Here is a 27,706-nt window from a genome sequence, read left to right as displayed (position 1 = left end):
ACCATACCTAACAATTAGGTAGTTCTTCCTGATGTTCAGCTGAAATTTGGCTTCCTGTAGCTTGAGTCCATTATTCTGTGTCCTGCACTCTGGGATGATCAAGAAGAGATCCTGGCTCTCCTCTGTGTGACCATCGTTCAATTACATGAAGAGTGCTATCCTATCTGGGCCGGATGTGCGCTGGATGGAACAACTATTAGATGGATCCACAGTAGGCTCCAGAATCGTACTCAAAGAGTGCTTATCAATGGTTCCTTCTCAAACTGGACGGAAGTAATGAGTGAGGTACCACAGGACTCGGTCCTGGGCCCAGTGCTCTTTAACATTTTTATTAACGATTTGGATGAGGAGGTACAAAGCATGCTTATCAAATTTGCAAATGATACAAAATTGGGGGGCATAGCTAATACCGTGGAAGACAGAAACAAAATTCAAAGGGACCTTGATAGGCTGGAGCATTGGGCTGAAAACAACAGAATGAAATTCAACAGGGATAAATGCAAAGTTCTACACTTAGGAAAAAGAAACCAAATGCAGTTATAAGATGGGGGATACTTGGCTCAGCAATATGACATGTGAGAAGGATCTTGGAATTGTCGCTGATCACAAGCTGAATATGAGCCAACAGTGTGATGTGGCTGCAAAAAAGGCAAATGCTATATTAGGCTGCATTAACAGAAGTATAGTTTCCAAACTGTGTGAAGTACTAGTTCCCCTCTATTCAGCACTGGTTAGGCCTCATCTTGAATACTGCGTCCAGTTCTGGTCTCCGCACTTCAAGAAAGATGCAGACAAACTGGAACGGGTTCAGAGGAGGGCAACAAAGACGATCAGGGGACTGGAAACAAAGCCCTATGAGGAGACTGAAAGAACTGGGCATGTTTAGCCTGGAGAAGAGAAGACTGAGGGGAGAAATGATAGCACACTTCAAGTACATGCAAGGTTGTCACATAGAGGAGGGCTGGGATCTCTTCTCGATCATCCCAGAGTGCAGGACACGGAATAATGGGCTCAAGTCGCAGGAAGCCAGATTTCAACTGGACATCAGGAAAAACTTCCTAACTGTTAGAGCCATACCACAATGGAACCAATTACCTAGAGAGGTAGTGGGCTCTCCAACACTGGAGGCATTCAAGAGGCAGCTGGACAGCCATCTGTCGGGAATGCTTTGATTTGGATTCCTGCACTGTGCAGGGGGTTGGTCTCGATGGCCTTGTAGGCCCCTTCCAACTCTACTATTCTATGATCTCCCCTCAGTCTTCTCAAGGCTAAAAATACCCAGTTCTTTCAGTCTCTCCTCATAGGGCTGTTTCCAGTCCCCTGATCACCCTTGTTATTTATTTATTTATTTATTTATTTCAATTTATATACCGCCCTTAGCAGAATAGCTCTCAGGGCGGTGAACAAACAAGATAAAATACAATATATCATAATAAAAATCATAAAAACATATACAAACAAACAACAAAAAACACTACAAAAACACAATACGACAAAAATTAAAAAATACGGATTAAAAGATTAAAATGGTTAAGAAAATTAAAATGCCTGGGAGCATAAAAAGGTCTTTACCTGGCGCCGAAAAGATAGAAGTGTAGGCGCCAGGTGTACCTCTTCGGGGAGGCTGTTCCACAACTCAGGGGCCACCACAGAAAAGGCCCTAGATCTAGTAACCACCCTCCGGGCTTCCTGATGGGTTGGTACCCGGAGGAGGGCCTTAGATTCTGAACGAAGTGAACGGGTAGGTTCGTATTGAGAGAGGCGTTCCACAAGGTATTGAGGTCCCACGCTGTGTAAGGCTTTATAGGTAAGAACCAGCACCTTGAATCTCGCCCGGAAGCAAATAGGAAGCCAGTGCAGACGCGCCAAGACAGGTGTTATATGCGAAGACCGACTGGTCCTCGTCAGTAGTCTGGCAGCTGCGTTCTGCACCAGCTGAAGCTTCCGAATTGTCTTCAAGGGCAGCCCTACGTAGAGCGCATTACAGTAATCCAATCTTGAAGTTACCAGAGCGTGAACAACGGAGGCGAGGTCGTCCCTGTCCAGATAGGGGCGTAGTTGGGCTACCAGACGAAGATGGTAAAACGCATTCCGTGCCACCGAGGCCACTTGGGCCTCGAGAGACAGGGAAGAGTCGAGAAGAACCCCCAAACTACGTACCTGTTCCTTCAGGGGGAGTGTAACCCCATCCAGAACAGGGTTAACATCCACCATCTGAGCAGGGAAGGCATTCACCAACAATGTCTCGGTCTTGTCTGGATTGAGTCTCAGTTTATTAGCTCTCATCCAGTCCATTATCGCGGTCAGGCAACGGTTCAGCACATCAACAGACTCACCTGAAGAAGATGAAAAGGAGAAATAGAGCTGCGTGTCATCAGCATACTGATGGCAACGCACTCCAAAACTCCTGATGACTGCACCCAGCGGCTGCATGTAGATGTTGAAAAGCATGGGGGACAAAACCGACCCCGAGGGACTCCGCAATGGAGAGTCCATGGTGTCGAGTGATGTTCCCCAAGCACTACCTTCTGGTGACGATCCGCGAAGTAGGAGCGGAACCACTGCCAAGCAGTGCCCCCGACACCCAACTCCGCGAGTCTCCTCAGAAGGATACCATGGTCGATGGTATCAAACGCCGCTGAGAGATCAAGGAGAATCAACAGAGTCACACTCCCCCTGTCCCTCTCCCGACACAGGTCATCATACAGGGCGACCAAGGCTGTTTCGGTGCCAAAACCGGGCCTGAAACCGGATTGAAACGGATCTAGATAATCGGTTTCATCCAAGAGCGCCTGGAGTTGGCTGGCAACCACCCGCTCCAAAACCTTGCCCAAAAAAGGGACATTCGCCACCGGTCTATAGTTGTTTAAATTATCTGGTTCCAAGGAGGGTTTCTTTAAAAGAGGTCTCACTACTGCCTCCTTGAGGCTACCAGGGACCACTCCCTCCCACAAGGAGGCATTAACCACCTCCTTGGCCCAACCGGTGGTTCCAGCCCTGCCAGCTTTCACTAGCCAAGATGGGCAAGGATCCAGAACAGACGTGGTCGCCCGAACCATTCCAAGCACCTTGTCCACTTCCTCGAGCTGCACCAACTGAAACTCATCCAATAAAGAAAGACAAGGCCATGCTCCGGACACTTCAATGGATTCATCTGTCACAACATCAGAGTCAAGGTCCCTGCGGATACATGCAATCTTATCTTGAAAGTGTCCAGCAATTTCATTACAGCGGGTCTCAGATGTTTCCATAGTATCGTGGGGGCCAGAGTGTAAGAGCCCTCGCACGACTTTAAAAAGCTCCGCTGGGCGGCTTAAAGATGATCTAATAGAGGCAGCAAAATAGAGCTTCTTTGCTGTCCTTACCGCTTTTGTATACAACTTATTGGTGGCACTTACCAAGGCATGATTGTATCCACTGGGAGTTTTCCTCCATCTGCACTCCAGCCTCCTCCTCTCATGTTTCATCGCTCTCAGCTCCGGGGTATACCACGGAGCTGTATGAGCTCTACAGCGAAGGGGGCGCGCGGGAGCGATCGTGTCAATAGCCCGGGTCATTTCTGTATTCCACAGTGCGACCAGGGCCTCGACAGGAGCACCAGTCCTATCAGCTGGAAAATCTCCCAGAGCCCTCTGAAAACCTATGGGATCCATCCGGCTCCGGGAGCGGATCAACTTAATAGATCCTCCACCTTTGCAGAGGGAAAGAGCCGCTGTAAGTCTAAATCTCAGCAAGCGGTGATCTGTCCATGACAATGGGGTAGATGAAAAACACCCCACCATCAGATCACCATCTCCATGTCCAGTGGCGAAGATCAAATCGAGAGTATGTCCCGACACATGTGTTGGGCCAGTAGAAAATTGAGACAGCCCCATCGTTGTCATGGAGGCAATGAAGTCCTGAGCTGCGCCAGATAAGACAGCCTCGGCATGGACGTTGAAATCCCCCAGTACCAAAAGTCTAGGGGACCTCAAAAGGACCTCCGAGACTATCTCTGTCAGCTCAGCTAAGGAAGCTGTTGGGCAGCAAGGTGGACGGTACACCAACAGTATTCCTAGTCTGTCTCCCTGGCCCAACACAAGGTGGAGACATTCCAAACCAGTCGCCATCTGGACAGGGTGCTTGGTGAGAGGAAAAGAACTCCTATAGACCACAGCGACCCCCCCTCCCCAGCCCTCAGATCTACCACAGTGCTGAACCAAATACCCGGGTGGGCAAAGCTGAGAGAGGGCAACTCCTCCCTGCTCACCCACCCAGGTCTCGGTTATACATGCCAGGTCGGCACCCTCCTCCAGAATTAAATCATGGACAAGTGAGGTTTTATTATGTACCGACCTGGCATTCAAAAGCAGCACTCCTCTGAACCTGTTCAAGTCTGTCTGCATCCTTCTTAAAGTTTGGTGTCCAGGACTAGATGCAGTACTCAAGATAAAGCCTAACCAGTGAGCAAATATTTTAGTATTATTTAGCTTTTACAAAAACGTTTAGGGTATTTATAAAGTATTTAACATTATTGTGACTAATTTTTAGTTTTGTTTACTAAAAATAAGTCATTATCTCAAACAATTCAGGGGAGTAGATTTTTTTTCTGGAAAGCCTACATCACCAAGTATATGGAATTCACATACTTACATTCCCAGCCACATTACTTTCTGCATCTGAACATACACGGTACAGAGTCCTAAGGAGGAGTTCCATGTGCTGTGTAATGTGGTCCTCCACATGCTGCAACAATATAACCAGAAGCTGCGATGCCTTTATTCTTGTGCCCTCAACCCAGTCAGTGAGATCATGGCAGAGACCTGGAAGTATTTTGAAGACGTTTCTGGTCACCAGCTCCCGACATCCCAGATCTAGACGAGTCACTACAGTTGGATTTTTTAAAAAAACAAGAGAGAGGGAGAGAGGGGGGGAGAGAGGGGAGAGAGAGAGAGAGACAGACAGACAGACAGAATATTCAGGATGAGGGGAAGGCCAGCAGAATAGTTTGATAATCTTTTTAAATTCTTGATTTACAACAGATATGGCTATAACGACACCAGAGCACACAATCGGTATCCAAAGCACTATGCACATTTTATTTGGGAACGTCTCAAAAAAAATGGGGGGGGGAAACAAAACCATCTCACTATAAGAAAGGGTCAGCTTACACAGGTGGTGCTGTTGCCAAACCTTCTATCTGCAAGACATGCATGTCCATGTATCTGAACGGACAAAGCAGTATTTATTTAAAAATAGCGGTGACCACAAACCTAATAACATACAATTACAATAATCACAACAGATGTTTTTGGAACTGTCATGCAACTTACTGCGCACATGTGAACAAGTATAAACCTTTGTCAGCACCCTTGTACATATGAATAGTCTATAAATAACCGATAATGCAAGTTATTTCTGAAACGGTCCAGATGCTCCTTACTCCTCAGGGTTTTAACTTTTTTCCATCACAAAAAACCCACAAAGAATCTCCATAAAGTTCCCCCTCCTACAAAACTGCTCAATTCAGAAATATCAGAATATGGCCTTTCTCAGGAGGGTTTCATTGCTCTCTTCCAACATTACCAGTACCTGCCTCATGTTTAATTTTCTCCAACCTTGTGCTAGCATCTGAATGTTTTGCAAGGACACATAGTTTTCAATACCTTTGCAGACAGAGCTAACGAGTCAGCTCTACTAAAACTTAGCCTGCAATTTGCTTTTTCAAAATTCAGGCTCTATGACTGGGTGCTCTTGATGTGTAGACATAACATTCTTTTGGCAGTTCAGCATGAGCTGTGAACAGCTATAAACTATTCAAGATTAATGAATTGATACCTGCTGTCCAACTGCAAAAGACATAAAATCTGTACAGCACCAAGCATGGTCCTAAGAAATGGCCAATGGGATATTTTATTTTGTATAAACACTATACGCTGCTACTGTCTAGCCCTATGCCCAAGCATTAAGATCCTCATCAGAAGCTCCTGAAGTACACCTTCAGAGCAGAGGTGGATGGCAACCAGGGAGAGGGCCTTTTTTGGTGGTGGAATGATTTACCTGGCACTTTCTTTATTAAATTTTAGGCACCAGGTGATTTTTATCTGGCTAAGCTTTGAACACAATGAATTTTATCTGTAGAAAACTCTTACAATAGGCGATTTTATATGGAAAGTGGGATTGGACCAAGATGATCATACAGAAAGTGGGACTGGACCAAGGTGAAGGAGGTGTGGAAATTGGAGGGGGAAATATCAATAATGTAAGATATGCAGATGATATCCCACTACTAGCAGAAACCAGTAATGATCTGAAACGAATGCTGATGAGAGTTAAAGATGAAAGCACAAAAGCAGGACTACAGTTGAATGTCAAGAAAACTGAAGTAATGACAACAGAAGATTTATGTAATTTCAAAGCTAATAATGAGGACACTGAACTTGTCAAGGATTATCAATACCTTGGCATAGTCATTAACTAAAATGGAGAAAATAGTCAAGAAATCAGAAGAAGGCTAGGACTGGGGAGGGCAGCTATGAGAGAACTAGAAAAGATCCTCAAATGCAAAGATGGGTCACTGAACACTAAAGTTAGGATCATTCATATCCATGCTATTCTTGATCTCTATGTATGGATGTGAAAGTTGGACAGTGAAAAAAGTAGATAACAGATAATCAACTCATTTGAAATATGATGTTGGATGAGAGCTTTGCAAATACCATGGACCATGAAAAAGACAAATAACTGGGTGTTAGAACAAATTAAACCAGAACTATCACTAGAAGCTAGTGATGAAACTGAGGTTATCATATTTTGGACACATAATGAGAAGACATGATTCACTGGAAAAAAATAATGTTGGGAAAAACAGAAGGGAATAGAAAAAGAGGAAAACCAAACAAGAAATGGATTGATTCCATAAAGGAAGCCTACAGTCCAGAACTTACAAGATCTGAACAGGGTGGTTTACAACAGATGCTATTGGAGGTCGCTGATTCATAGGGTTGCCATAAGTTGTAATCAATTTGAAGGCACATACCACATACACACTTTATCAAGGTGTTTTCATAAGAGTTGTTTCCAATATTAAGTTCTACTCAGAGTAGCACTAAAGTCAGGATCATTCAGACGATGGTATTCCCAATCTCTTTTTTTTTCAATTAATTTTTATTCAAATTTTCAAAACCAAAACAATATGAAAAGAAAAAACACAAATCAATAACTAATACAATAAAAAAAGAAAAAAATATTAAAATATTGACTTCCGATTTGTAGTAGTTCAGCTATAAGTCTATAATATATAACAAGCCTGTCTCTTAATAGATTATAAAATCACCTTCCTCCAGCAGTTATCTTAATTGGTATCAAATCTCATTAACATCATATCATTTTATTCTTCCACAAAAAGTCAAAGAGAAGTTTCCAATCCTTGAGATATATGTCCATCAATTTTTTTTCTAGATAAACATGTCAATTAATCCAACTCATCAAGTCTACTAAGTCCAGTAATTTCAAATCGCTCTTCTTCCATTATCCTTGTTGGTTCCATCTTCCATCTTTACGCACCCAATAATCTTGCTGTCATAGTCATATAATAAGAGTCTGATAGGAATTTCCTTTATCACAGATATTTCCTTGCCATCAATTCCGAACATATCACTGAAGTATTGTTGCAAAGCCGCATCTCTGTTCCTCTTTTTTACAGAATACACTAGCACATCTCTTGAAGATTTTTCCATTGACACAAAACAGGGATTAATTCTGTTAACTTTCTCCATTTCAAGTTCCATCAAATCCTTCCAGTCCAGGAATTTTTTCGAACCGATAATATCTTTATCTCCAATCTCTTCATCAATTCCTTCAGGGACAGCACTGAGTTCCAAACCGTAATATTTGTCTCCAGGATCCATCACAGCCAGGAAATCCAAATCTTTTTCCAGGTCCCTATTTAATCCAATCTCCATAGTTTGAACCTTGCCTTTAATTTTTCTTTCATCCTTTTTTGGTTTTCCAGATCTATCTTTATTCTCCTTTCTCATAGAATCCTGAATTTCTTTCAGCTCCTGTCTCATTTCGTCAAATTCAATTCTCAACGCTTGACTATTATTTCTCAGTTCTTGTTTTATTGACTTAATCCCATTCATTATTTTCTGAAACATATCTAAAGATAAAGTCCCTTCTTGTACATCCATGATCTTCTTAATTGTCATTTTTAAAACCAAAGGAACAAAACTCCTTCAATTTTCAATGTCCCAAGCAAAGAGCAATTCATTTTTTTATCCGGTTACAAAGGAGTTAATCTTTCAAACCAACTGACGTCACACTCTAGACAGCCCTTATCTCTTATATGCCCAGAAGTGCAAAAACAGCTTTAGTTCACAGCGTCCAAATAACTAGTAGCAGAAAGAATGAGCAGATTCGTCAAAAAAAAAAAGTAGACCAGAAAAAATAGTCCCAGACATGTTACACAAAAGTCTTATAAATCAAAAAGATTTTTCTTTTCTCTTCCAATCAGAAACCCCTCATCCGTTGTAATCTTTATAATGCTAATTTCCATGTCAGCTTTTTGCAATAAAAAAAAGATAGGCTATTTTTATTTTCTTCCCCCTTAGTTCCGTGAGTAAAAGAGAAAGTTTTGACTCACCCAGGTTTTCTTAATTGCTGGTTCTTTGACAAATCTCTTTAGCTGTATAGATAACAAAATAATGAGCGTAGACAGGAGAATGCTTGCCTGTTAGACCGTTTTTCTTTGAAGAAAAAAACAACGGCTCACTTATTCAGCTGAGCTAGCTAGAAATCCTAGCTCCGTCCGAGCTGCTGGAAGACCTTCTTTCACAGACAATTCTGACGAATTCCAGTCTCCAACAAACACAACAAAGCTGTGTGGGAAATCTCACGTTTCTTCCTTATCCGGAAGAAATTATCCCCAGTCAAAAAAACCCCCTTCTGACTGGATTTAAAACTGAAAAAGTTTCATCCAAGACAGGAGCCCGTCTCAGAGGCTGCACAGGCGGAGGGATCCTCCTGGGAAGTCCGGTATTCCCAATCTCTATGTATGGATGTGAGAGTTGGACAGTGAAGAAAGCGGGTAAGAGAAAAATCAACTCATTTGAAATGTGGTGTTGGAGGAGAGCTTTGTGCATAACATGGACTGCAAAAAAGGCAAATAATTGGCTGTTAAAACAAATTAAACCAGAACGTCACTAGAAGCTAAAATGATGAAACTGAGATTCTCATACTTTGGACACATAATGAGAAGATATGATTCACTAGAAGAGATAATAATGCTGGGAAAAACAGAAGAAAAAGAGGAAGGCCAAACAAGAGATGGATTGATTCCATCAAGGAAGCCACAGACCTGAACTTACAAGATCTGAACAGAGTGGTTCATGGGTAAGGTAAGGTAATACTTTATTGCTCATGACCAAAGGCTGCCGCAATGATTTACAAATACAAATAACAAAATAGAATACAAATATTAATAGTAAATATGAAAGGGTTAGGAATTAAAAGGATTAAAATTTTACACTAAAAACCAATATTCATACAGTCCTGTACAATCAAGGATACTAAAACAGGTATGAAGAGGTGGAGACTGACCAAATGAAACATTTGTACACTAACAACCACTATTCAGGACCCTACATTCTTTTGAAACTTGGCTCTAATTTTCCCAGCTGCAAAAGCAAAGTTTGCCACTTGTCTAGTTATAAAAATATCCGTGCCCGCTAAAAGGACACAGACTTGTTCCAAAGTAGGCCTGTTATCAATCAGATGGGTGATAGGGGCAAAGAACTTAGCCCTCAGATCTTTGTAAAGAGGGCAGTTCAACATATAGTGGATAATATCCTCCACTTCGCCTGAGTTACATATACAGCAGTGGAGGTAAATAGGGATGTTATCATATCTCCCTGCGAGGAGTGCTGTGGGCATTGTTTGGAAGCGTAAAGCAGTAAAGGCTCTCCTCAGCCATGGCGCATCTAGGAAGAAAAAATATGGTTCCATAATAAAAGAAGATTTATACATGGGGAACCAATAAGAAAAAGATGACTGCGTAGAAGCATGAAGATCCCATCTTTTAGAATAGAGAAATATTCTATCCTTCAATAACAATTTAGCACAAGTGGATACATGGGAAGGGGGGGACTCTATACTTATCCCATAGAAAGCCAGGGTTGATTTAGTCCTGTTTAGCCAATTATTTTGCAGGGGGTTTTGTAGTTGTTCAAGCAGGCATTTTTTTGGTAACTGAGAGTCATCCATGGAGACTAGTCTTAGCCAAAAAAAGGCCAGAGCTGCATGAGCCGAAGCTTCTAAGGGATACAGACCTGTCTCTAACCTCAACAGAGAGACAGGCATGCCTTTTGGGGTTGCCAATACTGTGCGAAGGAAAGCATTTTGAACTTTCTCTAATGTGTTCATATTGGTATAGCCCCAGATCTCTGCACCATAAAGCAACATAGGTATTATTTTCCTTTGGAACACTTCCAGTACGGGTGGTACCAAACTGCCTCCCTTGAATTTAAAAAAGCACAGTAGCAGATGAATGGAATGGGAGGCCCTCAATTTGGAAAACTCAGCTTGTGGTTTCCATGAGAGGGTGGAAGTAAAGGTAAGACCTAAATACTTAAAGGTGCGTTGTTGTTGTATAAGTTTTTCATTTAATTTCCATATGTGACTCTTAATTTTCATGCCAAAGACTACCACTTTAGTCTTGGAGTAGTTTATTTCTAAGTGTTCCTTCATACAGAAGGCGCCCAGGCTTCTTAATAGCCTCCTCCTGCCTATTTGCGTGATGGAAGTCAGAGCTAAATCGCCAGCATAAAGCAGCACCGAGAGCTTTGAATCTAAAATCGAGGGTGGGAAAAAGGCAGGGCCAGTAAGTTCATTGACAATATTATTAATATAAAAATTGAAGAGGAACAGGGCCAGGAGGCAACCTTAGCGTATTCCTCTCTTTGTTGGGACCGCATCGGAAAGCAGACCATTTGCACCTAACCTAACCCTAAGAAACGTGTTGGTATGAAGTATTTGTAACAGGCAAAGGAGTCGTCGATCGATGTTTGTGGAGGCAAGTTTTTGCCAAAGCCTCTCTCTGTCAATGAGGTCAAAGGCAGATGTAAAGTCGATGAAAGTAACAAATAATTCTCTTCTCTTATGACAGGAATATTTCTGGATTAAGTGGAGCAATGTAAAGCAATGGTCCATGGTTGACTTTCCCTTAATGAATCCTGCCTGTTCTTCCGCGATAATCATATTCTCATTAGCAATTTCCCCAACAAATATTTAGCATACAACTTTGCAGCAACATCAATAAGGCTTATCGGGCGAAAAAATTTTGGGTCAGACTTTGAACCCTGTTTATGAATTGGGATCACTATACTGCCTGCCCATCCCTTCGGCACAATACCATTCTGGTTGACAGAAGTGAACAGTTTAGTGAACACCGGGGCCCACCAATCGGGGTTGGCTTTAAATAATTCAACCGGGATCATGTCCTCTCCCAGTGCTTTTTTAATGGAGAGAGAGCTAATCAAAGTGCAAAGTTCTTGCGGGTCCATGGGCTCCCACTCTTTACATGTCTGTAAGGTCAAGGATATTGAGGTGAATTGAGTATCCGTGAAAGGGGATACCGTGGCCCGAGCAAACAGGTCCTCAAAATAAGAAGACCATTGACGTGACGTAATTTGATTTTCTATGCAAAAATGTTCTCCCTTAAACCCTCTCGAAATTAGGGCCCAGAAATTGGTTGAATTTCTGTCCACTAGTGCTAGAGCCAAATCCTTCCATTGTTGGTGATTGAAATTTGCTTTTTTCTTGCGTAATAGATTTTTATAGGCCCTGCGTAGTTGTATATACAGTCTAAAATTTTCTGTGGAGTCTTCCCTCCTTAAAGATCTTATAGTACTAGAAAGTTTCTTTTTAAATTCTGAGCACTGGCTATCAAACCACCCTTGTTGCCTCCTAGAAGGGGGGCATGAAATAGTCAGTCTAGGCTTTAAATCCTCAATTAAGGTCTTATAACAATCGAGGGGATCTACAGAGGATAAGAGCTGACCACGCAGAGATAGTATATCCGGTGAATATAAATACAGATTCAAATCATCTTGAAGCTTCCCATCCCATCGGAGCCTTCTCGAACCAAACAGAATAAGGCTTTCCGGAGAAAGGCCACTAGGAACTTGAGGATTCGTTGGGATGGTCAGGACTGAACGGATAGGCATGTGATCACTCTCAGGTCTGGCCATAACAGTAAAAGCCTCAAAGTATGGCATCAGGGCAGGTGAGAGGATCACACAGTCAATGACGCTCATTCCTCTAGGGCCGTAGAATGTATGTAAATCCGAAGATGGGTTACTGGGGGAACCATTGCAAATGAATAGGTGGTATTTATAGAGGAGTGCAAAAAGTGAACAGCCCGCAGCAGTTATTACAGGGTCCCTTGAAAGCCTAGGGGGGCAGAAAAACAGATCGTCCGGTGATAGGCCCACTTTGTCCCCTATAGCAGAGTTGTTCGCACCCAATCTGGCATTAAAATCCCCAGCCAAGAGAATTAAGGGATCTGGCACTTCCTGAAATAAAAGATTCAGGACCTGATCTAGCTCCGTCCAAAATGAGGAATCCCTTTGCCTAGTCCTCGCGGGAGGAGCATAAATATTAATAAGAAATATTTTTAAATTTGTTGGCCAAGTGATTTGAACGACCAGGATGTTATTGGTGGCTGAGACAGGCACTTGGGAAATGGTTAAATTTAGATCTACTGAAATTAATATGGCCAGACCTCCAAGCGGTCTGCAGCCCCTGGTTGACTTTATCGCAGGGAGGGAGAAAGAAACGAACCCTGGAAAGGGCAGAAAGTTCAGGCTAGTGACCCAAGTTTCTTGCAAACATAATATTTGAGAGTGAGAACAAAATTCTCTAAAAGAAATGTCTGCCAATTTAATAAGCCATCCTGCAACATTCCACAAAGTTACCTTAAGCGCCAGGTGGTTTAAAACCTGCTGAGGTGAAGGCAGTCACAAAGGGGGAATTACGTTCACACTATCTTGAGGCAAAATCGAGTTTTGGACCTCATTAAGATGGCTGATTACCTCAAATGAGGATGCTGGTCTGCTAACATTGGAGATGGGAAAGGACAAATGAAATGCTGGCGCCGTAGAAAGGCATTTTGATGGTGAACCCAACTCTGCATTCTCCAGGAATCTTAAGTCCGTCCATGAAGGGGTTGTATGTGTGTTCAGATATTCCCTGGAAGTCGATGGAACACAAGTAGGACAGCTACCCTGTGGCAAATGTTGATTAATAAGGGTTGAGCCTCCATAGGAGCTACTGGGGAGAAATTACGAGAGGGAGAAAGGGGCCCTCTCGTGGACAACTCCCTTTGGATTTCTGGCTGTATTTGTAAGGGGGCTTCCATTTGCATCATCTCAAACTGCAAGCGATGGGTGAGGGATTGTAACCTAGCAATAATATCCCATTGCATAGGAGCAGGCAGGGAGCTGAAGTTCCCGTCATTTTGAAAGTGCCTTTGGATGAAAATTCCCTGCTAGAGCATTATATGCTTTTTTGAATGTAATAAACGGACCATATTCGGCTCTCTAAAGGTAAGCAAAACCCTAGTGGACATACAGGTGTTAAGTAAGTATTCAATTTTGCAAAGGTCGACCGCCATTATCTGCCTCAAGGACATTGAGTGAAAAAGTTCAAGAATATGTTGCTTCCATCTGTATTGGGGTGCTTGAGAGTTGAGCCTAGGACAGTTCAACAGAACAATTTTGTTCCGGCTATTGATTAAATTCCAAGGCTTCTCTTTTTTTTCAAAAGAGGAAGGTATTGAGACTACCGGAGGGTCTGTCTTAGGTAAGTGAGGCGAAGTTATAGGAATCTCCGAGGCTGGAGAAGCTTCATACCACCTGTTTGGTACAATACAAGGTGAAGATATATTTCTTTGGGGTTCCCTTGATTTTAATAATGCATCCGATAGTTTGAACAATTTAGAAAAGTTCATTTTCTTGCTTCTCGGCTGTTTATAGTTCTTAACGTTTTTTTATTTTTTCCTGGTTACGCTGTATTTCTGCTTGGCTCGACATTTGCGTAACCCTAGGGAGGTCAGTTTAGCTTTAGGGCAAGGAGGACGAGCACTAGACAAATCAGCTGAATGTTGTGCGTACAATTTTTTTAATTCCTCCGTAAGCCTTGTAAGCAGGCTATTGGATTCCATAATAAAGTTTTTTATACATAAGATTTCTCGCGATATAAGATGAATGCGGTCTGAGAGATCCTGGTCTAGGGTCTTATACCATAAATGAGAGGTTGAAGAGCAGAGAGGACTCAAAGGCACATTATGGACCTCTTTACTATTTGGCACCACAGGAGAGTTACCTAGGTGTTCATTTGGCAGGCTTTCAGCCTGTTCTAATTCCTGGGCCAAATTCAGAGAGAGTGGAAATGACGTATCCATTAAAAAATTCCCTTTCATATCAATAGACCAATCTAAATTCACCTTATCAGCAGGAGGGACATTATCAAAAGGTGAAGTCCTTAAGGAATCATTACCTTCATCACTTGAATTTTCTTCAAGGGGAGTTGAAATAGTTTTAGTCCTTTCTTGCTCCGGGGAAAAAAAGAGGTGATTTTTAGTTGATTTGTCATCCCAAGGGGCGATCTTGTTTCCTCATTTAAGGGAATATTATTATTATTATTATTTTATTATTTTATTTATTTATTAAATTTATATACCGCCCGACTAGCAATAGCTCTCTGGGCGGTGAACATAAAATACCCAGGTCTTTGTGCATTTTCCTTGTAAGAACCATTCTATCTGCAATCTGACTTTAAGAAAATAAGTCAAGCAAGTTGGCGGCAACCATTAATTAAAAGTCTGAGTATCAAAATATCAGTCAGCCCAACAGGACTGTAGATAAAACTATCCTCAGGAGAGAGGTAAGACATAAATTACATTATAGAAACTTCCTTATCAGGAGGGGTAGAAGTAATTTATGATAATTCCAGGGCAGCATTCACAAACAGGCTTTCCTCTCACACAGAGAAAAAAGAGAGCGGCATGGCCAGGTTCACAAACTGACCTTCGATGGAAATTCTTCTGAATTCTTATAAGTTGAAGGATTTACAGTAGATCATAGAAGAGCAGATAAGTTCCTTATGGTAAAAACGCTGAGAGACAAAAAGCAACCAAACCATACAGCATGGCCATCTTGGGTCGGACTCCTAGTGGTTCATGACAGATCCTCGTGGAGGTCACTGATTCATAGGGTCGCCATAAGTCGTAATCGACTTGAAGGCATGTAACAACAACAAATAACAAATTCAGAGTAGAACCATTAAAATTAAAGGAAATAACTAACTTAGATATATTAATTTTAATAGGTCTTCTCTGACTAAAAGCTAGTTGGATACAACTCATTTATTTTTATTGCTTGATGCTTTCTCCTGTTTCAGTTTTGCTGCTATTAGATTTGACTTTTTAAAAAATGTTACATTTTAAAATGTGTTCTCATTTTATTAGCATTTATTGTGCACCACTTTGAACATTTTATTTTTTAAAACATGTAAAAGCAATATATATATATTTGAAATAAAAATAAATGAATACAATGTTAATAATATAAGGCTTCTTGATAAAATGTTATCGCCTGTAGAAATAGACTCTCACAAAATAAAGCTCTGAAGCATCTTGCAGTTTCCATGAGGCCCTGTTAGTGTGGCTATACAAATAACAAAAAAAAAACCTGACATAAAACTTAAACAGGATACAGAACATAGAAGCATTTGTGAAGGACCTACTTAAAGGGAAGGATCTTCAAAGGCACTCTGAACTAAGACTTCTCTTTGTCATGGAAGAGAGCATATGGATTATGGAAATTGACAGCAAAAAACAAAGAGGTCAAATACAGAAATCTTGCCTGAGAAAACAAAGACACAGAGTGACATCCCATTTGACCAGAGGCATAGTTTTTCAAAAGATTTTGACTTGTCCTTTTCAACAGTTGCCTTCATTTCTGATGTAGAAATGCAGCTATTTCATCCACATATCTCAGGCCTGTCAAAGGCTTCTCTCCCCCACTACCTTTCCCTAACCTCTCTGCACCCCCATCCTAAGGCAATGCTTCCCCCCTTCTTCTTCTTCTTCTTCTGCTTCTCAATAGAAAGTCACCCTACTGTCAGGATGGCATTCAGTTCCTTCTTTACTTTTCATCCTGACCTGCAATCTCTGTCAATGCGAGATCAAAGCACAATGAGGCATAGGTGTCAGGTTCATTAGCTTGCAGCTAAAAGAACTGGGGTTAAAGTGAAAATTTCAATCCATGGTGGTAGAGTGGGGGGTGGGGAAGGAAACTGGAAGTCTGCATTTTGCAGGTGAAGGACTTTATTCTTCAGAAGCCATTTTGTTAAAAAGAAGCAGATAATTATAATATACATGATATATAGATGTTGAAATTTAACAGGGGGGCCTAATACACAAACGTCATCCTTGTGGGTCATCAGTGGGTCAAGTAAATTACAACTAACTTAAATCCTATTGAACAAGACTTTGAAGCAACAAATAACCTCTGCAGTGAGGCCAAGAAGATTCTTTTCTATTGGCAATGAATGAAACAAATGTAAAGGTTAGTCAGTACCACTACATATTCTTAATATGGACAACAAACACCCTAATGCTATTGTTATTCAGTGACAGGAGAGCAGCTTTTTTCAAGCTATATGAATCTGAGCTCCACCTCTGGGTTTATTCCATCCTGTGGTCCCTATAACCTGTCCCCAATAACTTGTTCCATGGGTGAGTATGCAGATTCTCATGTCCAGTTGTGTGCAACCTGTGGCTACGTGAGAGGGTTTGTGGACTGGGGTACTACTAATCCCCATTAGTGTAAATATAATGTAATGCACTGCCTTCAAGTCGATTCCGACTTATGGAGACCCTATGAATAGGGTTTTCATGCTAAACGATATTGAGGGGGTTTCCCGTTGCCTCGCTCTGGGACTGAGAGGCAGTGACTGGCCCAAGGTCACCCAGTGAGCTTCATGGCTGTGTGGGGATTTGAACCCTGGTCTCCCAGGTCACAGTCCAACACTCGAACCACTACACCACTCTGGGGCTTCTTTAACCCCTCCTGTCATTAATATGATGCTCTTCCTGAGCTTCCCATATCAGGTTGGGATGACAGGGGCAGAGCTTGGAAAAGTTACTTTTTTGAACTACAGCTCCCATCAGCCCCAGCAAGCATGGCCACTGGATTGGGCTGATGGGAGTTGTAGTTCAAAAAAGTACCTTTTCCAAGCTCTGGACAGGGGTAATGAGATGCAGACACCCTCACAAATCTAATTTGGATCAGTGAGGGTCCTCTTCCAAGGGGCACGCAACCCATCCAGGTTTGGCTGATGAAGCAAAGCAGGTTCCACCTGTCTCAGGATTCTGTTCCTCCCTGAAAGGAGCACCTCAACCTCTTAGGATTCTACATCCCCAAGTAGAGCCTGCCCTACAATTTGAGATTCTCATATAAGATGCTGAGTAAAAGTTCCACAGATTGAGTAAAGAGACTGAAACAGAATTTAATTCAGCATCTTCAAAATGACTTAACTCTATGGAAGTTGGTAAAGGGACTTCTTCTGAGATTTCTGGAATTTCTAATCAATTGTGGTTTACAAGTTGAATTTTAAAAAAGCGATAAACTGTCCAAATATTTTCTCAGCAGGCCGTTTACAGAAAACACTGAAATAATTTTTTTATGAATTTCATGAAGTCTAAGAGTTCTGAATATGTCTCAAATGCAAATTTAGGAAGAGTGTGTTGCTACCACTGAAGATGTGTGTTAAATATGTTAAAACATCAGCAGCCAAGCACAAGGACAACAAATTGGACAAGCTGCAGTCCTCTGGGGCAAAGGGAGAAAGGTGTGTAAGGCTCGCTATGCCTACAATTCTGCCTAGGTCTCCTGGTGAAGCTAGTTCCCAACTCAATAAGCTAAAGCAAAATTACGCCAGAGCATAGAGCACTGCTTATATACTACAGTGCACATAAAAGCAGCAATCTCTCAATACTTTTTGGGCTCACTTTACAGCGCATTTGCCAAAAAGATTGGCCACCACTGAGTTACGTACTAGATAAGAGCTTATCCCACCCAATTCTCCAACTAAAGGAGAAAACAAAAATAATTCCAAAAAACAATTTTAAACTCCTTAAAAAATAAAGTGCAGATTTATTAGATCAAACGTCTAACAAAGCACCATAATTCGCTATTAATCTTTTCACAGGACAAGATGTTAGAGGGCATGATGCATGAACAGTCAGCTCAACTAGGCAGTTGGGGGGTTGCCCAAGCTTATGATCTACATTTATTTTGCAAAGAGCATTGTCTCAAGCAGATCTCTTAATGCTTGCTATTACTTACCAGCTATCTTGTCTGCATATCAATTTATCCTCTATCACCCCCTGGGCTGCTAAGTCTCAGCAATCTTACTGAAGCTACTAAGCCTAGGATACTCTAAAACAAATATCTTGAGGATAGCATCACACATTCCCTAAGTACAAAGAGATTATCTAACAGAGGAACATTTGCAGCCTGTTTGGCAATGTGTAGTTTTTAGAATATTTGAAATATAAACATAAGAACATAAGAAGAGCCTGCTGGATCAGGCTAGTGGCCCATCTAGTCCAGCATCCTGTTCTCACAGTGGCCAACCAGGTGCCTGGGGGAACCCCGCAAGCAGGACCCGAATGCAAGAACACTCTCCCCTCCTGAGGCTTCTGGCAACTGGTTTTCAGAAGCATGCTGCCTCTGACTAGGGTGGCACAGCACAGCCATCACGGCTAGTAGCCACTGATAGCCCTGTCCTCCATGAATTTGTCTAATCTTCTTTTAAAGCCATCCAAGCTGGTGGCCATTACTGCATCTTGTGGGAGCAAATTCCATAGTTTAACTATGCGCTGAGTAAAGAAGTACTTCCTTTTGTCTGTCCTGAATCTTTCAACATTCAGCTTCTTTGAATGTCCACGAGTTCTAGTATTATGAGAGAGGGAGAAGAACTTTTCTCTATCCACTTTCTCAATGCCATGCATAATTTTATACACTTCTATCATGTCTCCTCTGACCCGCCTTTTCTCTAAACTAAAAAGCCCCAAATGCTGCAACGTCTCCCCGTAAGGGAGTCGCTCCATCCCCTTGATCATTCTGGTTGCCCTCTTCTGAACCTTTTCCAACTCTATATCCTTTTTGAGATGAGGCGACCAGAACTGTACACAGTATTCCAAATGTGGCCGCACCATAGATTTATACAATGGCATTATGATATCGGCTGTTTCATTTTCAATACCTTTCCTAATTATCCCTAGCATGGAATTTGCCTTTTTCACAGCTGCCGCACACTGGGTCGACATTTTCATCATGCTGTCCACTACAATCCCGAGGTCTCTCTCCTGGTCGGTCACCGCCAGTTCAGACCCCATGAGCGTATATGTGAAATTCAGATTTTTGCTCCAATATGCATAATTTTAACTTGTTTATATTGAATTGCATTTGCCATTTTCCCGCCCATTCACTCAGTTTGGAGAGGTCTTTTTGGAGCTCTTCGCAATCCCTTTTTGTTTTAACAACCCTGAACAATTTAGTGTCGTCAGCAAACTTGGCCACTTCACTGCTCACTCCTAATTCTCGGTCATTAATGAACAAGTTGAAAAGTACAGGTCCCAATACCAATCCTTGAGGGACTCCACTTTCTACAGCCCTCCATTGGGAGAACTGTCCGTTTATTCCTACTCTCTGCTTCTCAACCAATTCCTTATCCACAAGAGGACCTCTCCTCTTATTCCATGACTCCTAAGCTTCCTCAGAAGTCTTTGGTGAGGTACCTTGTCAAAAGCCTTTTGAAAGTCTAAGTACACTATGTCCACTGGATCACCTCTATCTATATGCTTGTTGACACTCTCAAAGAATTCTAATAGGTTACTGAGACAGAAAAGAAAGTATTAAAAATATAAATATTTCACAATACTTCAGTTTGTATTTTACTTAATTTCCCATTAATACACTGTACTCCACATCTACCATATCAAATAGTTTCATATTGGAGGCTTGTGAAGATAACAATGAGACAGTAAATTTGCATCCTAAGCATTTTTTCATTATACTCACATCCTGGAGGATAATAAGGTGGTGCAACATAGAAGTCAAGTTTATCCTTAATATCATCTTCATTTTCTTTTTCCCACTGCAAACCTACTTTCTTCCAGTAAGTTAGAGCCAGTTCCCTAAGTGTAAACCAAAAGCATCATAAACACCATTCATTATATAAAACATGAAAATAAGTTTAAAAGAGGGCAGTGAAAAAACACGATCCCTTTGAACTCACCTGGAACTAGTGGTTAAAAAACAACAAAGCTTTGGAGGCAATTTCTAATTACAGCTACATTTCCAAGACCATTGGAACCACAACAACAGACATTGACTGTAGCATCAGGTGACAATTTGCACATGTGAATGAGCCATCTCAGATTCATCACCACAAACAGAACTTTCATACTCAAAGGAAGTACTTTCTGGTGCAGAAAGACTACATTCAGTTGAAAGATTAGATAATGAGAGAACATTATGTACTTGCATGTGTAAACTAGCTCAAAATGTGAAGAAGGTCCCATGAGGAAGTGTGGACTCCTGTAAGGATTGGGGCAAGCCCCTCCTGGCTCCCTCAAGGGGCTGTGTCTTCCTTGGCTACAGCTTGACCAGAAAAGGAATGCCATATTCACCACTAAACTTTACCAACAAAGCAGGCTATACATCTCAGTGCCAGGATCAAGTGTTGGTACTAGGTGTTAATGGGACATCCCACCATTCTTATTTAAAAACATTTATAAACCACTTAATATTCAAACATCTTTTGTCCCTATTAATCACAGAGAAGTTTAATAAATATTACCTCAGCTTAAAGCACCTTCTATAAAGTTTGAGAATTTGTATTTTATTTGGGTGAACTCTGATGTTTAAGAGAGCCGGTGTGGTGGAGTGGTTAAGGTATTGGACTACGACCTGGGAGACCAGGGTTTGAATCCCCACACAGCCATGAAGCTCACTGGGTGACCTTGGGCATGTCACTGCCTCTCAGCCTCAGAGGAAGGCAATGGGAAACCACCTCTGCATACTGCTCACCATGAAAAACCCTATTCACAGGGTTGCCATAAGTTGGAATTGACATGAAGGCAGTCCATTTCCATTTCCTGATGTTTAAATAGGTTATGCACATAAATACATGTAGGCAGTTTGGTCAAACTAAAATCTGTTGATTTCCCAAATAGCTACACCTTTATTGAATACTTGACCAGTCACACCAATTCACCCTGTACACACAGCATCATGCATGCTTTGACATCTGCAAAAGGGAACCCTCCTGTGTACAGCAGTAAGTGTGTAGGCTTCTACACACTTTTGGACTGTGTGGAAGACTTTGCAGATACAGCTGCATAAATGAAGTCTTTTGCTGTGTTGACATTCATTTCATTGCACACACGACACACAATGTCAGGAGAAGAGCTACCCAGCGTGGCCCCACTCTCCACTTAAACACATGAGCTGTAATATCTGCATAGAGTAAATTATAAAAACTGTGGATTCCGAGTTCTGCTTACTTGTTCTCATGTATTTCATCAGTAAGGCCGCTGAGCAGCAGAGGAATTAACTTGTGAAAATAAGAATATCTATCCCGCAGATGCAGTAGCCACTCTCCAACAACACCAATAACAGCCTCTCTAACCTAGAAAAGGCCAAGAAAAAAAGCACAGTATGGCACATTTACTTCCATCGAATGTCAAAACAGACCATCGGACTACAAAATCATTAGAAAAATTAACTCATGCAGCTTGAGGTTTTGGTTTAACTTTTTTTAATTGCTTGCAAAGCTAGCTGGTTCTATACACATGAATACAAGTTAAAAATGGAGCTCTAATTTAAAGTGAGGGTGGGAGCCTACAAAGGCAGCATTTCTGACAATTAGTTGATCAGAATTCAAGCCTGCTACTGAATCTACTCAATGGACAGGAGCTGGGTCAATGACTTCACTAAATACTGAGCACTACTGCTATTCAAATTCTGAAAACTCCCCTTTCCAAAAGTTTTGGTTTGGCCTTCAGATCTGAACTCAACAGTACATTACAGGGTTGAGGTTGCAGTTCACTATCTTATTAACAGTGCAATCCTAAACATGTCTACTCAGACATATGTAGTGTTGAATTCAATGGGGCTTATTCCCAGATAAGCGGGATTAGAATTGCAACCTAAGGCAACATAATCTGCAATAAAGCTTGGTTAGTCCCATCAATTTCCTTAATTCTTTACTTGCATGAAGTAAGTGTCACTGAAAAACAGGCTTTCTTTATTACCTTTCTATCAAATCAAACCACTCATTTATTGTACAGCAAATATATTGCCTTACAATGTATAGTAGGGACCATAATAGATCTAATAGAGTACTATACATAGCAAATCTTCATGACAACTACATGTATTGCCTCTAATTCCAGAATTTGAAAATGAATCTTTGCTGTGCACCTTGCAAAAAGGCTAAGAGGCACATACCTCACATTATCTCTAATAAGTAAATAGATGTCTAAAAGTTGCAGGCCAATTGGACATTTTGGCCAGCTGTTCTTTCAAATACATTACTTTCTAGGATCTATATAAGAGACAGCAAAGTACATAACGGATTATGTCTTACACTTCCTCCATACCATAAAGGCACAAACATTCATCATACTGAGTATTACTATAGAGGTTAAAATCTATCTTTCTTTTTTCTCATAATAGAATTCAATGACAGTGTAAGTTCCCAGGAAGTCTCCTATCCAGATCTGTCTAGCTTCAGCAAAGTTGCTGTTATGGCTTCAGACCATGCTACACCTCTAGAGGTTCTAGAGCACTTAGGCATGCCAAAGGTTTCCTCCCAATTTTAAGGCCTGCCAATAGCCCCTATGCTTCATTGGGTGGTGCTTTATCTTTAGGACAAGCTTTTCAGGGGCTGGGTAGCTGGTGCAAGGGGTGTCATGAGTAGACCTAGTGTGCATACAGAAGTTCATCAGCAGCTCTCTAGACTCTGCCATCACCTGCTAAGGTTTTTAGGATTGGGATACAAGTTATAATAAGTATTTGGTGGAGCACACTGTTAGTAACCATGGCAACAAAATTATGCATCAGTCCCTCTGGTGCACATTTCAAAAAGATATATAACTCGCTCATGCTTCTGCTTTCTCCTTTCTCAGAACACATAAGCTGCCTCTTAGGCATTTCATAAATTTAGTTACCTTTTCCTATTTAAAGGCCTACACTCAAACAGAAGCTAAGAGTCTTAAAAATCCAGCAGTAAACTAACTTAAAAAGAAAAGCTGTTCAAGAATTTAGTGCTAAAGTTAAACATTAAATTTGGTCTCTCAGATACGTTTGCAAGGAAAGCCCTGTCTGAATTAAAATGTAGCCAAAGAAAATTACCTGTGGGATATCATCAAAACACCGCTGAGCTAGATGAGAGAGCACATCATCCAGAGACTTCACATCACCAAACTGTATCACTGCTCCTGTGGCCTGAATGACAGCAACACGGACTCGATAGTGTTGGTGGGAAATTGCTTGCATTAAGGGATTGATCAGACTTTCTGACTGCATGTGAAAAGAGTCTTGGAGAGGAAAATAAAGGGAAATTGCCTTACATTCTTTATAAATTAGTTTAGTTCAGTGTGTGCTCTGTTATATTTTATAACACAGAGAACAAAGAGTAATGATTACCAATAAACAACAATTAATGTGTTATATCCCTGAGAAAGGGTGGAACAGTGCACCAAACTCTCAGTCCTTATTTCAGTCTTACTGGTTGTATAGATGTCCTAAAAGATACCACATTCTCACACGTAAAGAGTGTTCAATATTAATTTTCAAAATCCAAAAGATAACTTGAAATCTCTAGCCTCAAAATTTGACCCACAAAGAAAACAAAGTCAAGAAAGCTAAGAATATGTATTTAAGATAAAATCTACATTCATTCAGACTGTATTCCTAAATGGATACTAAATATGATAAGCACCCTTCACACTGCCCTATTTAAAGGCTGTAGATTTAATTCCTTATTATTCCACTCAATAAATTCTTATTTAGGATTTTTTTTTACCTTGCTAGCAAAACAGCTAAGACAGGGCTGGGGAAGCTGTAGCCCTCCAAATGTTGTTGGACTCCAGCTCTCATCAGAATGGCCAAGAGTTAGGGATGATGGGAGCTGTAGTCCAACAACATCTGGAAGGCCACAGGTTTCCCCACCCTGAGCTATAAGGTCTTGAAAACTGAGCATGAAGGCAAAGGGCTTTCCTCTCTGTCACTCCCAGTAACTGGTATTTAGTAGTATACTGCTTCTAAATTCAGGGTTTCCATTTAGCCACAACTAATAGCCATTTATAAGATCTGTATTCATCCATGAATTTGTCTAATTTCCTTTTAAAGTCATCTAAACAAGTGGCCATTATAATATCTTCTGGCATAAATTAATTCTGCTTTGCACAACATGGGATTTTCTTTTGTCTGTCCCAAATGTCCCATCAGTCATTTGCATTTGATGACCAAGTTCTAGTATTAGCAGGAAAGAGGGAGATACATTTCTTTTCTCATGACTTGCATTATTTTATAACTTTTTATCATATTCCATCTTCTAGTCAGCTTTCCCCCTTTTCCCTAAGCTAAAATATCCCAAACGCTTCTTGAATGGACGATGCTCCGGCCCATCTTATTGCTTAAAAAAACCCTACACAGATTTGGGTGTATCTGTGGACAGAAAAGTCAGATAAAAATAAAATCCTTTCAGTTGCCCTTTTCTGCATTTGCTGCAGTGGTGGCACTAGAAGGGGGAATAGGGAGGGATCACAGAGAAGCCAAAGTGCATTTGAGGCTGGGTGAGCTTTATTTCACATGTTAGATTTCTGAAAGAGAACTATTTCACATTAGTGTTCTGGTCTTAAACATGTCCCATCTTAAAAATATGTCATATTAATTTTAACGGTGTTCCAAGCAAGTATACTTAAGGGTGCATTATTTTAATTTCCAGTTTGTGATTGTTATCATTAGTGTATGCAAATTGCTTTTCATTCAGATAATATCTAGCTTACTGGCCCAGCAATAAGGGGCGGTCTACTTCTCTTGGGGATACTTGCTCCCCTCTGGCACCACCTATGACTTGATTTCTGCAGACTGCATCTCTTAGACACAAAAGCAACCCAGGCTGCAAGTATGCACTCCTTCCTACAGTCTTTTGGCAAGATCTAGCTGCCTTATATATTGAGTTAGACTCACTGGTCTATCTAGCGCAGTACTGTCTACCAGAGGTTGCCAACATGTGCCCATATAGAGACCTTCCTTGCCTACCTACAAAAAATATTGAAATAAGCTTTCAGTTAAAGCTGATAGCATAGGCTGTGATGTGTGCTTGGTTCCAGGGGGTGTGTGTGTGTGTATGGTGCCCATGACCTCTCCAGTTTCCAAATGTGCCCAAACAGATTGGCAACTCTTGATCTACAGTGACTGTTGGCAGCTCTTCAGGGATCTTTCTTAGTTCTATCTGGAGGCACGAAGGGTTGAAGCTAGGACCTTCTACAGGGAAAGCATGTGCTCTGTGACCTCTGTCATGGAGCTGCCTGGTTAGTAAAAGTGGCCAGGTGGGGAGAGTAATCACAGCCACACCACACATTTAAAGCACATGGTCTCCAAAGAATTCTGCGAGCTGTAGTTTACCCTCACAGAGCTACACTTCTCAGCACCCTTAACATACTGTACTACAGTTTCCAGAAGTCTTTGGGGGAAGCCATATTCTTGATATGTATGGTGTGGATGTGGCCCAAGACATTCTGCACTTTCATTTACTGTGCAGAAGAGGGAATACCAGTAGGTGCAGCTCTGCTGAAATTCATAATAGAATTAGAACAGCTTTGCTGGATCAGGCCAAAGGCCCATCTAGCCCAGCTTCCTGTTCTCACAGCGGCCAACCAGATGCCACTGACTGTGTAGAAGAATTTCCTTCTTCTACACCAGAGGTTCCCAGACTGTGGTCTGTGGACCACCAATGGTCCATGACCTTCACTCAGGTGGTCCACGACATGTCCACATTAAATCTTCATATTGGTTTTTAATTGTATTTTTATTGTCTCTTTTTTTCCTTATATTGTATTTTATTGTATTACAATTTGAATCCTATGAAATCCAAATTGTAATTCAGTAAAATACAATGTAAGAAATAAAAGCAGCAATAAAAATACAATTTTAAATTAACATATAGCACAGTGCATTACGATTATAGTTGCTACAACAGGCAGAAAAATCATTGTGGTCTGCTATGACCATCAGCAATTTGGAAGTGTTATGTGGAGGGGAAGAAAAGTTGGGGAACCACTGATCTGGGCTGCAGGTCCCTTAGGACAGGGACCCGCTCTATTCCTTCTTTGTAAAGTCCCATTTACATAGACGATATCATCACCTTACAGGGCTGTTGGAAGCAATACTGAGAAAGTTTTGGACATTATGCTAATGCACACTTCGTAAAGGTGCAAGAGGTCCTTACCCCGCTTTTACCCTAGCCCCTCAAACTAGGGTCAATTCCTCTTTCTAGTTAGGTTTTCCATCTATTCAACCCTTCCTATTCGCCAGCCGGCCGGCCTCTTCCCCACCTCCTCCGAGCCCCTTTCCCCCGGTCCACACCTGGCATGGCCTTGGCACAGGCGGCGGCGCCCGTGCAGCCCTCGCGCTTGGCCTGCGGGTAGGGGTCGAGGAGGGCGCTGCGCAGGGCACGCACCAGCTCGGGCAGGTAAGGCGCCAGGGCGTCGCTCCCGCATGCCTGGAGCAGGAGGATGAGGAGCTGTACGAGGCCGAGGCGGAGCTCCTCGCACGCCTCGCCGTCGCCCTGAGGAAGGCAGAGGCGCTGCGCCAGCGCCGGAACCAGAAAAGGCAGCGCCTTGGCCGGCCAATTTCCCTGGCTCAGACTGTAGCGGGTCAGCTCCAGCGCCAGCTCCCGGCAGCGCTCGGCTGGGTCGGCCACCAGGCAGCGCGTCAAAGGTCGGAGCAGCACCTTGACGAAGACCTCCTGTAGCACCGGCGGCGAGAGGGGCTGCTCCACCACCGCCTGGCGGATGCCGGCTAGGGCCTGCAGCCGGGCCTGCCGAGACTCCTCCTGCAGGCCGCTCAGGTGACGGGCTAGCGCTTGGCTGACCTCGGTCACCCGAGGGTGGTGGTCGCCGATGGCCCCTTGCTCGTCGGCCATGCTTTTGCCTTTCCGTTGCTAAGGGAGGGAGGTCGCTATACCCGTTGCTAAGGTCTCCTTCGCAGCCGCCACCTGCGTTTGTTTGCGACAGCGAACGGGGTGCTTTATGGAAGGGCCGGAAAGTGAGGACGTGGCTTGGGAAAGGCAAGCCTTTGAAGCGGGGAAGGGGGGGTGTTCTGAGGCCAATGTCGCTACCCGCCATATACATATTTACTCAGAAGTACGTCACACTAAAATTGCATAGAGTTGCAGTCTTACTGCCCCAGCTCTGTACATCTTCGTAGTGACATTTTTAGGCTGCTCTTCTGCCACTCTGGTTCTCAAGCAGCTTACAATATTTTTTTAAAACCTAAAAGCAATACAAATCAACAAGTCAGTAAATGAAATACACCACATCGGTAATAAAGCAAACTTCTGGGATGGTGTAAAACAAGCATCC

The 27,706-nt window shown here is 42.1% G+C and overlaps 1 protein-coding gene across 1 annotated transcript in view; it reads right to left on the bottom strand.

Annotated features, from left to right (window-relative positions):
* Positions 1-27,377, bottom strand: part of DNAAF5 (dynein axonemal assembly factor 5) — a 53,094-nt gene extending 25,717 nt beyond the window's left edge. Inside the window, exons 1-5 of the mRNA XM_061599979.1 lie at positions 26,709-27,377; positions 23,469-23,653; positions 21,617-21,741; positions 20,130-20,245; positions 4,633-4,865 (exon numbers count right to left, since the gene is read on the bottom strand). Coding sequence (XP_061455963.1) covers positions 4,633-4,865; positions 20,130-20,245; positions 21,617-21,741; positions 23,469-23,653; positions 26,709-27,267 — 1,218 coding nt within the window. The 5' untranslated portion in view covers positions 27,268-27,377. The remainder of the gene's footprint in view (positions 1-4,632; positions 4,866-20,129; positions 20,246-21,616; positions 21,742-23,468; positions 23,654-26,708) is intronic.
* Between the last annotated feature and the right edge of the window lie 329 nt (positions 27,378-27,706).

Source organism: Rhineura floridana, chromosome 17 (genome assembly GCF_030035675.1).
Source record: "Rhineura floridana isolate rRhiFlo1 chromosome 17, rRhiFlo1.hap2, whole genome shotgun sequence".
Taxonomy (NCBI): domain Eukaryota; kingdom Metazoa; phylum Chordata; class Lepidosauria; order Squamata; family Rhineuridae; genus Rhineura; species Rhineura floridana.
Note: the sequence above shows the minus strand (reverse complement) of the source record. Positions and strands in the feature narration are given on the sequence as shown.